Source organism: Girardinichthys multiradiatus, chromosome Y, assembly GCF_021462225.1.
Source record: "Girardinichthys multiradiatus isolate DD_20200921_A chromosome Y, DD_fGirMul_XY1, whole genome shotgun sequence".
Classification (NCBI taxonomy): domain Eukaryota; kingdom Metazoa; phylum Chordata; class Actinopteri; order Cyprinodontiformes; family Goodeidae; genus Girardinichthys; species Girardinichthys multiradiatus.
In genome coordinates, this window is record NC_061818.1 from 20,683,562 (window position 1) to 20,698,485 (window position 14,924).

The 14,924-nt window shown below is 39.9% G+C and overlaps 1 protein-coding gene across 1 annotated transcript in view; it reads left to right on the forward strand.

Annotated features, from left to right (window-relative positions):
* Nucleotides 1–353: 353 nt before the first annotated feature.
* LOC124864730 (serine/threonine-protein kinase LMTK2-like) overlaps nucleotides 354–14,924 on the forward strand; it is a 50,142-nt gene continuing 35,571 nt past the window's right edge. Inside the window, exon 1 of the mRNA XM_047359606.1 lies at nucleotides 354–875. Within this exon, the coding sequence (XP_047215562.1) occupies nucleotides 770–875 (106 nt within the window). The 5' untranslated portion in view covers nucleotides 354–769. The remainder of the gene's footprint in view (nucleotides 876–14,924) is intronic.

The following is a 14,924-nucleotide window of genomic DNA, read 5'->3' on the forward strand; positions in this document are numbered from 1 at the left end:
TGAGTTTTTTTACATATAAAAACATTAAAAGGAAATATATAGGCGCAAATTTGTAATAACCACCCATTTGATTACCAGACATATGTCTCTGTCAGTAAATAAAACCAGATATGTATTTATGGTTGGTCGTAAATCCAGAAATAAACCTTTCATGCAGGTATGCCGTCTTCCATTGCGTGACTCACGTCAGCCAAGTGACTGGGAGTAAAAGGCTTTTCCTTTGCTTTGATACAAATCACTGAATTCACTTGACAGATAAGAAAACTACTGCTGATTGGCTATCCAAGTACAATCTGTGGGAATTCTTCGTTTTGATTGGTTTATGTAACTGTCAGTCATGCGGATTTTTACGCCCTTATTTCGTGATGTACAGGAACATGGCGCTCTGGAGGAGAGGTGTTTTATGATACCGAAGGGCTGATGATTGAATTTGTCTTGTATTTATTTAAATAATGTCTTGACATTTTCATCAAATATGACAGTTCATGAAAGGTGGTCACTGTTTTTGCTCTCGATGGACAACGGAACGCTTTTCATGTCGGGGTTGCGATTGCTGTCGTCAGCTGAAACTCCTAGTCTCGACATGCTAGCTCAAGCTAGTTAGCCCGGAGATTAGCAACTGGCTAAAACAGCCCCGAAATGTTTTATTTTATGTAGCTTACACTGGCAGTAAATTGGTAATCAATGTTTAAACCACGCAATCTGTTATCATATCAGCCGTTTGTTTAAGATAGTTTTAGTTAGCTGACGTTTCGTTGGCTAAACTTGGATGATGGAGAGACGCCATGGATTTATGTTATTGCTGGCTACCTGGATTTTTCTGTCTGGAATATGGTTATCTGAAGCTGTCCCTCTTCGGGAAACTCGTAAAACAGGTAAGGTACCTGAGTGCAGGTAAATAAATATCTAACTGGTGGATTGGTTTTGTTATTCTGTATTTATGTAAACATCTCCGTCAGTTAGCATTTGCTGGAATGGGTATCTGCTGCTAATAAGCAGGAAGAAAGCTAACGCTAGCAAATCTGTTTCTCCTGCTAATTTGTAAAGATTGTTTAGCAGTGTGTGGGCAGTCGTTTGCTAACAAGTTTAAAAGAGAAGCCATTTTACTCACTACCCGAATAAACCCCTAAATATTTATGCAATATTGCGAATAAAACAGCACTAGCCAGTAAGAGTCACGACCCGGGTAACTGACAACCTGACAAGCTAATCATCCAACTTTCCCTAAATCTGTCCCTGAAAGGGAAACATGCATTATCCATTTTGCTTTATTTCTGCTTCCTATTTAACAACAAGTCATTTCATGTGAGAGAAATTCTCATCAAGTACACAGATGTTAACCTTGAGTAGGTATGTTGGTAAAATTTTATGAGATGTTTATCAAACAGGCAAGTTCACGTAAAAGAACATCTGAATGACACCAAAATACGTTGTTTAGGTCAAAGGTTTAGACAAGGTGGAGTAAATCGTATCCCTCTGTTTACACAAAATTTTTTTAAAATTATGCTTAGAAATTGCCAAGTTTAAAAATTTTAATTAATCTGCCTTTTTTAGTTGTTAGACTTAACCTGACTTGTAACAGTCATTTTATTCAGCCTAAAGTTCACCTTAGTACTGTGGAATATTTTCAGTGACAAGGAATATTCTGTCCTAAGAAAGCAAAAAAGAAATCCAGCTTGCATTGTTTTTCAAATGAAATATCATAAATCTTGAGTTTAAGACATTGAATTATCTTCCATTTTAGATCAAATCTATTTTAGATCAAATTCTTCTTATCTTTAGATAAGTTAGCTATAAGTTAGCTGGATGTATTTACTTATATTATATATATAAAAACTAAAACATCTTGAAGCTGCGACTCACAATTGCAAATAAAAAGTTGTTTTTGAGGGTACAGTGCAGCTGGTGGCATAATTAACAATCAAGCGATGGTAGCACAATTGACAGCTGCAGACCCACTGATGGTAACATACCCACTCTCAGGGAGATTGATACAGTCTTAGCAGATGTTTTGGTCCATGTAAATTTATCTTATTTTCCATTTACATAAGAAGTGACACAAATGTAAAGCTTGCTTACCAGATGCGACGTTTTCAAACGGATTCATATCTTGATAATCATTTAAGTTTGCTCATGCTTCCAACACGGTCCTTTACTTCTAATTGCATTTGGGGTTTGAGAAATACACCTTGCTGATATCTACGATTTTTGTCTGTTCTTAAATGTAGTTGAAATAGTTAAACAATCTTTTTTACGAGCCACGTACATCATTGCGTCTTCACCAGTTAAGAAATTAAGTGTGTTACTCCACATGTAGTTTCAACAAGAGTGATGAGTGGCACCTATTTATTTTCTCCACTATTACTTGTTGTTGTGATAGGTAATATTTCCAAACCGCTGAATTTCTCTTTCTTGTAGGCAATAGGATGGTGTAGTAGCCTTTTTATTTTCAAACAGGCAAACCTGATATCTTAAGATGGATTCTTAGAGATGGCCCGGACAGGTAAATATGATCATTGATAATATTACTGGATTGGACATCTCCTATTAGCTGCTTTATTGGTGACGTGTGCATGCAGGTGCCATTGCTGTGCATTGAGTCATGTCAACAAAACCATGCTGTTCTGATGCAGGTTTCGCATACATGTGTCACAAAGACGGTTGTAGCGTACTTACTTATCTGTTTTTTGTCAAATATGGCTCAAATTAAGCTTAGAAAATTACTGATGTTATGATACATAGAAACCTAAATCTATAGCTAAACCTAAATCTATAAGCAGTGTGAGAACTGTGCATTATAGTGTTGACATGTGTACTTACCGTGTTTTTAAGATTACCAGGCTGTCATTTAATTTTAACAGCTCGAGTTGAATAGTTGTGATTAATGTCACAGTTTGTTGTTTTCTGGCCTTGATGCTGGAATTTCTAAACTCAGAAATAAAATAGGGTTCATGTGACTCCTGTCACCTAGGCCAAGGGGCAGACTGGTCCTTGGGAGCACCAAGACACACAGAGACAGCCAAAGAGGAAAGGAGCAGAAAGGGAGAGGATTTTAAATATATAGATAACATATTATTAAAAAGTATCTGTAAGTTTATAATTATGCCGATTTGTTTAGGTAGCTTCTGATTAAGAGGGTTCTGAAAATTAAAAACTTTAAATTTTTTACACATTTTCCCAAATATAGACCATAGTTCTCTCAAATTAATGCTAAGAATCTGCATTTTAATGATTCATTTCTTAATTAATAAGCTCTCATGTTTCTGGAAATGGCTAAGTTTCCCTAGAATAATGTAATTGTTTTAACACTTCTTGACCTAACTGTTAAACTAGGTTTATTGCATTGAGTTGATGATTGCCTACCTGCCTACCAAAACTGACTCAAAACCTTTAATCTCTTTAATGTTTATAGCACTGCCGTGTTTTACCTCAATCACGAGTCATTCACGAATGAGACCGTATGACTAGTGTTTATGACAGAAATGATTTGCCATCTCTTTATGTGCTAATTTGCTTGGATCTTGACACTCTCCTTTAGGGTATCTTCTGATTAAAAATGGCCTGAAGCTTTTAAAGGTTTTCCAGCAATTCAAATAGGTTTCAAAGGATTCACCTAGTGTATTGATAAATCCAGATGATGTTCACATTACAATAAATCTAGTTTCAGGAAGCGGTTTCAGTGTTTTCTAGAGTCTCCTAAATAGGGTTGCTCAGTCTCCTTTCCTCCAGTTTATTGTGAAAGCTGCAATAAAAAGTCTAAATCTAAATGTGGAAATGTTAAAAGCGTGGGCCAGCAATGATTAGCCACTGGATTTTCTGATCTTATCAGCTCAAGTCAATGATTAGCAACAGTGTTATTTACTCAATTCTAATGTAGCATTAAAGGAAAGTAATATTTCAGCATGAGCCCACTTTTTATGGTTTTATCACCCCACAACCTTTCCCTTGCCACTCCTGTGTGGTCTACATCAGCTAGTGCATTAATAAGAGGTACAAGTCCATTATTCTTTGTTGGTACAGTTTGAATTTAGCTGGAGAACATGGATGTGGACACCCTTAAAAAGACTTAATATAGAATTGGGAAAAGTAATCATTAGCAAAGAAATTGCGGGAGTGACATGCTTGGTTTGCATATACTGGTCCTTCTCAAAATATTAGCATATTGTGATAAAGTTCATTATTTTCCATAATGTCATGATGAAAATTTAACATTCATATATTTTAGATTCATTGCACACTAACTGAAATATTTCAGGTCTTTTATTGTCTTAATACGGATGATTGTGGCATACAGCTCATGAAAACCCAAAATTCCTATCTCACAAAATTAGCATATTTCATCCGACCAATAAAAGAAAAGTGTTTTTAATACAAAAAACGTCAACCTTCAAATAATCATGTACAGTTATGCACTCAATACTTGGTCGGGAATCAATTGGCAGAAATGACTGCTTCAATGCGGCGTGGCATGGAGGCAATCAGCCTGTGGCACTGCTGAGGTCTTATGGAGGCCCAGGATGCTTCAATAGCGGCCTTTAGCTCATCCAGAGTGTTGGGTCTTGAGTCTCTCAACGTTCTCTTCACAATATCCCACAGATTCTCTATGGGGTTCAGGTCAGGAGAGTTGGCAGGCCAATTGAGCACAGTGATACCATGGTCAGTAAACCATTTACCAGTGGTTTTTGCACTGTGAGCAGGTGCCAGGTCATGCTGAACAATGAAATCTTCATCTCCATAAAGCTTTTCAGCAGATGGAAGCATGAAGTGCTCCAAAATCTCCTGATAGCTAGCTGCATTGACCCTGCCCTTGATAAAACACAGTGGACCAACACCAGCAGCTGACACGGCACCCCAGACCATCACTGACTGTGGGTACTTGACACTGGACTTCTGGCATTTTGGCATTTCCTTCTCCCCAGTCTTCCTCCAGACTCTGGCACCTTGATTTCCGAATGACATGCAGAATTTGCTTTCATCTGAAAAAAGTACTTTGGACCACTGAGCAACAGTCCAGTGCTGCTTCTCTGTAGCCCAGGTCAGGCGCTTCTGCCGCTGTTTCTGGTTCAAAAGTGGCTTGACCTGGGGAATGCGGCACCTGTAGCCCATTTCCTGCATACGCCTGTGCACGGTGGCTCTGGATGTTTCTACTCCAGACTCAGTCCACTGCTTCCGCAGGTCCCCCAAGGTCTGGAATCAGCCCTTCTCCACAATCTTCCTCAGGGTCCGGTCACCTCTTCTCATTGTGCAGCGTTTTCTGCCACACTTTTTCCTTCCCACAGACTTCCCACTGAGGTGCCTTGATACAGCACTCTGGGAACAGCCTATTCGTTCAGAAATTTCTTTCAGTGTCTTACCCTCTTGCTTGAGGGTGTCAATAGTGGCCTTCTGGACAGCAGTCAGGTCGGCATTCTTACCCATGATTGGGGTTTTGAGTGATGAACCAGGCTGGGAGTTTTAAAGGCCTCAGGAATCTTTTGCAGGTGTTTAGAGTTAACTCGTTGATTCAGATGATTAGGTTCATAGCTCGTTTAGAGACCCTTTTAATAATATGCTAATTTTGTGAGATAGGAATTTTGGGTTTTCATGAGCTGTATGCCAAAATCATCTGTATTAAGACAATAAAAGACCTGAAATATTTCAGTTAGTGTGCAATGAATCTAAAATATATGAATGTTAAATTTTCATCATGACATTATGGAAAATAATGAACTTTATCACAATATGCTAATATTTTGAGAAGGACCTGTATTGTAAGTTAAAACTTCTGGGACTTTCTTGTGGGGTAAACATGCTGGCATGTTTACCCTAGGGAACACTGGCTGTAACCCTTTACCCCCCTGTTATTCTGCTGCTTGTATACCAGTAAGTCAGGGAGGCTTGTTACAGTACAGGGCTGTTAATCTGTTATGTTGCAGCTAGGGATAATGTGTTGTTTTATGGCACAGAATAAAATGGATGTTGACGTTGCCACATGCCAGCCAATTGTCAGTCAGTTTCATTTTTGAACAACAGAAGCTTAAAACATATTTGTAAAAGTAACAAAACAAAACTCTGTGAATGTTGGTTATTGAAAGAATGATGACCCGGCTAATTCTGGTACCTGTCTTCGCTTTTGACTGATGGAAATTATCACAGACAGACATACACAGAACCAGCCAGACTGTGCAGCTTTCTGCTTTGTGCAGACAGCATTTATTATTCATTTTATTTTTCAGAACTGTACAAAAAAAATCTGTAAAATGGGTCAGCTTCTCCTCTGAGAATGATTGCTAAAATATGCAGTACAGCCAAAATAAGACATGGCATCATCTACTGTCTAGAAAAACAGCCTAGTCAGTTGGAAAACTCTGCCAAGTCATGATAGGAAGCCATGACTTGTATAGAAGAACTGATCCCATGCGGAGCGGCTGTGACGCAGCTCTTGTTGGCTCAGCCTGACTGCTGCTGTAGCATCTCTGGGGGGGTGGGCTGGATGTCCTTGTAACTTGTTGCTTTCCTGGAAGAAACAACAGGGTATTTGCACTGAAAAGCTTCCTACACTTAAGGCCATTTTTCCATAAGGTTGTTTTGAACTTAATCGTTAGTGTCATTAAAGCCATTTAAAAATTGTGTGTGTTTGTTATTCCCATCCACCAATCACACAGTGCCATTTTGCAGTCTTGTTAAACGGATTAAGTTCTATGTAAAATCCAATAATTCATATGCATATATTAGAACAAAGTCTTTTTAGCTGCCTTGCTTTGCAATATGCTTTTAAACATTTTTAGTCTCTACTAAACATTAAATATTATGAAATGTGTCCCTTAATTTATCTCAATAAATTAAGGTGCCATCCAAAAGGTAATTTATTGCAGTAATTCAATTTAAAAAGTGACACTGTGTCATAAGTAAAAATATGTAGATTCATTGCACACAGTGATGTATTTCATGCATTTGTTTCGGTTATTCATGATAATTTTGGCTTCTAGGTAATTTAAATCCTGAATTTATTTTCTTTGAACATTAGAATGTTACACATGAACAATAAAAAAAGATTTTTAAGAAAGAAAAAGTATTATAATATAGCCATGTTACAACTTTCACCATCACAGGGAAGACTGCTGAATTGACAGTTGTCTTTTAACAACCTCCTCAAACAGGGTGAGCTACAAAAGGTCATGGGGAAAGTCGCTGGCTTATCAGAGTGATGTGTTCAAGCAAATTAATAAAAAAAAAGTCAGTGGAGGGAAAAATGTGGTAGGCAAAGGTGCCAGAGCTACTTCGAGAGGATTGTGAAGCAAAGCCCTTTCACGTCTTTGGGGGAGGTTCACAAGTCGTGGGCTGGGGCTGGACTCGGTAGTCCCTCTGTAGACCCCTCATTATGGATCTTGTTCTCCTTTCATATAATACACGTTGATTTGTCAAGATCATGGGTTCAGTGTCCTTACATGGCATGATGTTATGATTATATAACCAAACTGCCGTGGTTTACAGGTCAGCCTTCACCTGAACAATGCATAAGCTGGGAGGAGGGTTTCCCTCCCAGTTTATGCATCCATTTGGGCCAACTGTTGACCTATTTAAACTTTAATTCTTATCAATAATTCACTGCAGACGGTCTGGATAGCACCCGTTCACATAGAGACAAACTTCATGGTAGCGGTCCTGTGGAAATGGCTATTAGTAAAAACTAGTTTCTCTAGCAGTGGTTCAGTGTTTGACTGTAAATACAGTGCCTTGCGAAAGTACTCGGCCCCCTTGAACTGGCCAACCTCTTGCCACATTTCAGGCTTCAAACATAAAGATATAAAATTCAATTTTTTGTGAAGAATCAAAAAGTGGGACACAATCGTGAAGTGGAATGAGATTTATTGGATGTGTCAAACTTTTTTAACAAATAAAAAACTGAAAAGTGGGGCATGCAATATTATTCGGCCCCTTTACTTTTAGTGCAGCAAACTCACTCCAGAAGTTCAGTGAGGATCTCTGAATGATCCGATGTTGTCCCAAATGACTGATGATGATAAATAGAATCCACCTGTGTGTAATCAAGTCTCCGTATAAATGCACCTGCTCTGTCATAGTCTCAGGGTTCTGTTCAAAGCGCAGAGAGCATCATGAAGACCAAGGAACACACCAGGCAGGTCCGAGATACTGTTGTGGAGAAGTTTAAAGCTGGATTTGGATACAAAAAGATTTCCCAAGCTTTAAACATCCCAAGGAGCACTGTGCAAGCAATCATAATGAAATGGAAGGAGTATCAGACCACTGCAAATCTACCAAGACCCGGCCGTCCCTCTAAACTTTCATCTCGAACAAGTAGAAGACTGATCAGAGATTCAGCCAAGAGGCCCATGATCACTCTGGATGAACTGCAGAGATCTACAGCTGAGGTGGGAGAGTCTGTCCATAGGACAACAACCAGTCGTACACTGCACAAATCTGGCCTTCATGGAAGAGTGGCAAGAAGAAAGCCATTTGTCAAAGATATCCATAAAAAGTCTTGTTTAAAGTTTGCCACAAGCCACCTGAGAGACACACCAAACATGTGGAAGAAGGTGCTCTGGTCAGATGAAACCAAAATCGAACTGTTTGGCCACAATGCAAAACGATATGTTTGGCATAAAAGCAACACAGCTCATCACCCTGAACACACCATCCCCACTGTCAAACATGGTGGTGGCAGCATCATGGTTTGGGCCTGCTTTTCGTCAGCAGGGACAGAGAAGATGGTCAAAATTGATGGGAAGATGGATGGGACCAAATACAGGACCATTCTGGAAGAAAACCTGTTGGAGTCTGCAAGAGACCTGAGACTGGGACAGAGATTTATCTTCCAACAAGACAATGATCCAAAACATAAAGCCAAATCTACAATGGAATGGTTCACAAATAAACGTATCCAAGTGTTGGAATGGCCTCGTCAAAGTCCAGACCTGAATCCAATCGAGAATCTGTGGAAAGAGCTGAAGACTGCTGTTTATGAATGCTCTCCATCCAACCTCACTGAGCTCGAGATGTTTTGCAAGGAAGAATGGGCAAGAATTTCAGTCTCTTGATGTGCAAAACTGATAGAGACATACCCCAGGTGACTTGCAGATGTAATTGCAGCAAAGGGTGACGCTACAAAGTATTAACGCAAGGGGGCTGAATAATATTGAACGCCCCACTTTTCAGTTTTTTATTTGTTAAAAAAGTTTGACACATCCAATAAATTTCATTCCACTTCAGGATTGTGTCCCACTTGTTGATTCTTCACAAAAAATTAGAATTTTATATCTTTGCACAGGTGGTGATGAGCGGCTGAGATCTCGCGAGAGTTGTGTGTAAGTAATATGGCGGTATATTGGTAAACAAACACGACAGAACTCAGGTAAAACAAGCCAATAAATTCAAGCCGAACATAGAAACGTGTAAAATACTAACCACTGTTTCATATTTTTCCAATAAAACAAACTGGACGAGGAAACCTTGGACAGCCTGGAGAGGTACGTGGATGTATGTTTTGATAACATTGTAATGGGCAAGCCACAAAAATCTCCACCCATGGCCACACCAACATCAAAACGCACCCGTTCAGAGTGCTCGGCCAGCACCTCCACTATCTCTCCAGAGAAAAGCTACACTGATGTCCTGGACTCTATTGATAAGAAGCTAACCAGCCTGGATGCCCGTCTCGCCCTGGTGGAAGTTCTCCACAGGGAATTTCAAGCTCTGAGGGAGTCTCTGGAGTTTAGCCAGGAAGAACTCGCTTCACTCACAGCTGAGAACCAAACACTGAGGGATAGCGTGAAAACAATTACCGATGGAATGACGCAGCTGTCCGGAGAAAATAAAAAAATGAAGGAGACCATCCTGGATATACAGGCCCGGGGCATGCGGGACAACCTTGTTTTCTCCGGTATCCCGGAATGGGCAGAGGAGGACGCCGAATCCACGGTCCGTGAATTTCTCCAATGTCAGCTAAAACTCCCAAGTGACGAGGTAAAAAACATCACTTTCCATCGTGTTCACCGACTCGGAGGTAAGAAACCCGAACACAGCCGACCTCGGCCAATTGTAGCAAAATTCGAGCACTATAAACAAAAAGAGCAGGTCAGAGGTCGGGGCAGAGAGCTGCGGGGAACGAACTTCAGCGTCAATGACCAGTTCCCAAAGGAGATCCTCGATCGGAGACGAGTTTTATTCCCAATTAGGAAGAAATATATCAGTGAAGGCATCAGAGCTACAGTAGCTGTAGACAAACTTTATATCAATGGTCAGTTGTTTAGAGATCGGGAGATCACTCCCTGTCTTTATTAGGAGCAACAGCAGGTTAATATATAACATGTAACACTAGTTAGATAAGAGGTTGATAACTGGCAAATCTAATGTAAAGCACAGCTCATGTTGTTTGCAATGTTTGATGTGGGTGGGCCCAAGGATGGGCTATTGGGTATCTGCTCCTTTTTTGTCTCTCATCTTCATCTTATTTACACTTGTTACCACCCCTCTCTGTCACTCGCTTTTCTCTCTGTCACACACAAAAAGCACACTCACACACACACAAATATCTATTAACATAACCATATATCTCTCATCCCTTCTTCCCCCAAGCAGCCTCTTAATTTTCTGTCTTTTTCCCTGCCATATCTCTGCTTCGGGACTTAATATCGGGCAATCCCAAGCACTGACTATGATTTCACTTGGGTCCATCTGTTTCGCTGGTGACATGCGCTGTACAATGTTAGCGATACACGCACAACTATGGGCACACTAAGGTTTCTCACATGGAATGTGCATGGAGCCGGCACCAGAGAGAAAAAGTAAAAAAAAATTTAATCAGCTTAAAAGACTACAGGCAGACTTTGTCTTATTACAAGAGATTCATAAATCTGCCACAGCTGCAAATGATCTTATATCACCTGAGTTTCCTAATCTGTTTTCTGCCTGCTATAATTCTAGGCAAAGGGGAGTAGCGATCTTAATTCATAAAAATATTAACTTTACAGTATTAGACACAGTTACAGATCCAGAGGGTAGATTTATAATAATAAAAATATCTATACATAACCAAAAGATATGTATTGTCAGCATATATGCCCCAAATGTTGATGACTCCCCATTTTTCCATTCTTTTTTTTCTGCACTGTCTAAACACTTGGATTGCCCACTTCTTCTTGGGGGCGATCTCAACTTTGGTCTAAACGAAGAGATAGACAGGCGGAGTACAACAGGGACTCAGCGCAGTTGGCAATCAATAAATATAGTTAGACAGTACATGAGTGATTATGGACTTTGCGATGCATGGCGATCTCTTCACCCTAATCACAGAGAATATACATTCTTCTCACATGTCCATCAATCTTACTCTCGTCTGGATTATTTCTTAGTCAGCAGCTCATTGTTGACTGACATTTCAGACACTGAGATACACCCTATAGCTGTCAGCGATCATGCACATGTCTCCTTAACTCTAGTAAATAAGAAAGAAAACCCACAAAGCAAAAACTGGAGGTTTAATACATCATTGCTTAAGGACAAAGAATTTATTAAATATTTTAAAAAAGAGTGGACTTCATATTTGGAATTCAATGATATCCCGGGGACATCAACATCTGTTCTCTGGGAGGCTGGGAAAGCAGCGATGAGAGGTAAAATTATCTCATTCTCATCACATAAGAAGAAAAAAGAAAACAAACGTATACAGGAATTAGAATAAATCATTAAACTGTTAGATGCTTCCCAGGAAGAGGAAAAGTTGGGCAAACTACGTAAAGCCAAACTAGAATTAAATGAAATCATCAACAAAAAAACCCAATTCTTAGTACAAAGACTTTGTATACAAAACTTTGAACATGGCAATAAATCAGGTAGCTTTTTAGCTAACCAACTAAAAATAAATAAAAAAAGAGCAACGATATTTGCTGTAAAAGACTCGACAGGGAATACAGTTTATGATCCTGAAAGAATAAACAGCACTTTCAGAGATTTCTACCAAGCTTTATACTCACCACAGATAGACCTGTCAGATAATGACATTGATCAATTTCTGGATAAAGTCACAATTCCTAAACTATCAGGTAATCAAGCGATGGCCCTGGATGTACCATTGACTTCAGCCGAAATCCAAGAAGCTCTAAAAAGCATGCCCAATAAAAAGGCTCCAGGCCCAGATGGATTCCCAACAGAGTTTTACAAAGAATACTGGAATATTTTGGCCCCAATATTCCAAAGAATGGTGCAGGAAACCGAAAAAAATTGCAGACTTCCGCCAAATATAAATTCTGCCAACATCACTCTCTTGTTAAAACCAGGAAAAGACCCAGTACTCCCTACCAGCTACCGACCCATATTCCTTATTAACGTCGATCTCAAAATAATCTGTAAAGCCCTCGCAAAAAGACTAGAAAAGGTTACTCCTCTCATAATACATCCTGACCAAACTGGATTTATTAAAGGTAGGCATTCATCCACTAATTCACGCAGATTACTTTAATAGATTATTCCTACAGTAAAAATATTGAGACCAATATACAGGTCCTTCTCAAAATATTAGCATATTGTGATAAAGTTCATTATTTTCCATAATGTCATGATGAAAATTTAACATTCATATATTTTAGATTCATTGCACACTAACTGAAATATTTCAGGTCTTTTATTGTCTTAATACGGATGATTTTGGCATACAGCTCATGAAAACCCAAAATTCCTATCTCACAAAATTAGCATATTTCATCCGACCAATAAAAGAAAAGTGTTTTTAATACAAAAAACGTCAACCTTCAAATAATCATGTACAGTTATGCACTCAATACTTGGTCGGGAATCCTTTGGCAGAAATTACTGCTTCAATGCGGCGTGGCATGGAGGCAATCAGCCTGTAGCACTGCTGAGGTCTTATGGAGGCCCAGGATGCTTCGATAGCGTCCTTTAGCTCATCCAGAGTGTTGGATCTTGAGTCTCTCAACATTCTCTTCACAATATCCCACAGATTCTCTATGGGGTTCAGGTCAGGAGAGTTGGCAGGCCAATTGAGCACTTAGCCACACCCACTCACCCTAAAGTGAGTGGGTGTGGCTAAGTGTGAGTGGGTGTTTCCTAAAGTGAGTGGGTGTGGCTAAGTGTGAGTGGGTGTGTCCTATCAAGAAAAGTTTGATAACACGAGCACTTACCTGGGGACCGCCCACTGACTTGAAACTCTGCCTACTTACCTTTTACCATGCCCCTTCAATTCGGCCACGCCCCCGTGTGGCCACGCCCCTTCCTTCATTACCAAATGATGGTCAGTAAACCATTTACCAGTGGTTTTGGCACTGTGAGCAGGTGCCAGGTCGTGCTGAAAAATGAAATCTCCATAAAGCTTTTCAGCAGATGGAAGCATGAAGTGCTCCAAAATCTCCTGATGGCTAGCTGCATTGACCCTGCCCTTGATAAAACACAGTGGACCAACACCAGCAGCTGACACGGCACCCCAGACCATCACTGACTGTGGGTACTTGACACTGGACTTCTGGCATTTTGGCATTTCCTTCTCCCCAGTCTTCCTCCAGACTCTGGCACCTTGATTTCTGAATGACATGCAGAATTTGCTTTCATCCGAAAAAAGTACTTTGGACCACTGAGCAACAGTCCAGTGCTGCTTCTCTGTAGCCCAGGTCTGGGGAATGCGGCACCTGTAGCCCATTTCCTGCACACACCTGTGCACGGTGGCTCTGGATGTTTCTACTCCAGACTCAGTCCACTGCTTCCGCAGGTCCCCCAAGGTCTGGAATCGGCCCTTCTCCACAATCTTCCTCAGGGTCCGGTCACCTCTTCTTGTTGTGCACCGTTTTCTGCCACACTTTTTCCTTCCCACAGACTTCCCACTGAGGTGCCTTGATACAGCACTCTGGGAACAGCCTATTCGTACAGAAATTTCTTTCTGTGTCTTACCCTCTTGCTTGAGGGTGTCAATAGTGGCCTTCTGGACAGCAGTCAGGTCGGCAGTCTTACCCATGATTGGGGTTTTGAGTGATGAACCAGGCTGGGAGTTTTAAAGGCCCCAGGAATCTTTTGCAGGTGTTTAGAGTTAACTCGTTGATTCAGATGATTAGTTTCATAGCTCGTTTAGAGACCCTTTTAATGATATGCTAATTTTGTGAGATAGGAATTTTGGGTTTTCATGAGCTGTATGCCAAAATCATCCGTATTAAGACAATAAAAGACCTGAAATATTTCAGTTCGTGTGCAATGAATCTAAAATATATGAATGTTAAATTTTCATCATGACATTATGGAAAATAATGAACTTTATCACAATATGCTAATATTTTGAGAAGGACCAGTATTATCTCTAGATGCAGAAAAAGCATTTGATAGAGTTAACTGGAAATTCTTGTTGGCAACCATGACTAAATTTGGTTTTGGAAGCTCTTTCATAAACTGGATAAAAATATTATACAGTTCCCCAGCGGCATGTATCAGAACAAATAACCAAACATCTTCCCGCTTCTGTCTTCAGAGGGGCACCAGGCAGGGATGCCCACTTTCGCCCTCATTATTTGCTATTTTTATTGAACCACTAGCAGCAGCAATCAGACAAACTAAAGATATTAAAGGCATAAAATGCAGGAATATTGAACATAAAATATGTCTTTATGCAGATGACGTATTACTCTTTCTCCAGCATTCGCAAACCTCTGTCGCTCAGGTGATTGGATTGATTAATTCTTTCTCAAGAATTTCAGACTATTCTATAAATTGGTTAAAATCGACAGTTATTCCAATTAATTGTTCTTTCAACAATTTTCCTAATATACAACTACAATCAGGGAATATTACATACTTGGGCATTAATGTGTCTCCTAGATTGGCAGTTTTAACAAAACTAAACCACATCCCGCTCTTAAAAAAAGTGCAAGATGATCTCGCCAGATGGAAATCTCTACCCATATCACTCATGGGCAGGGTTGCTTCAATAA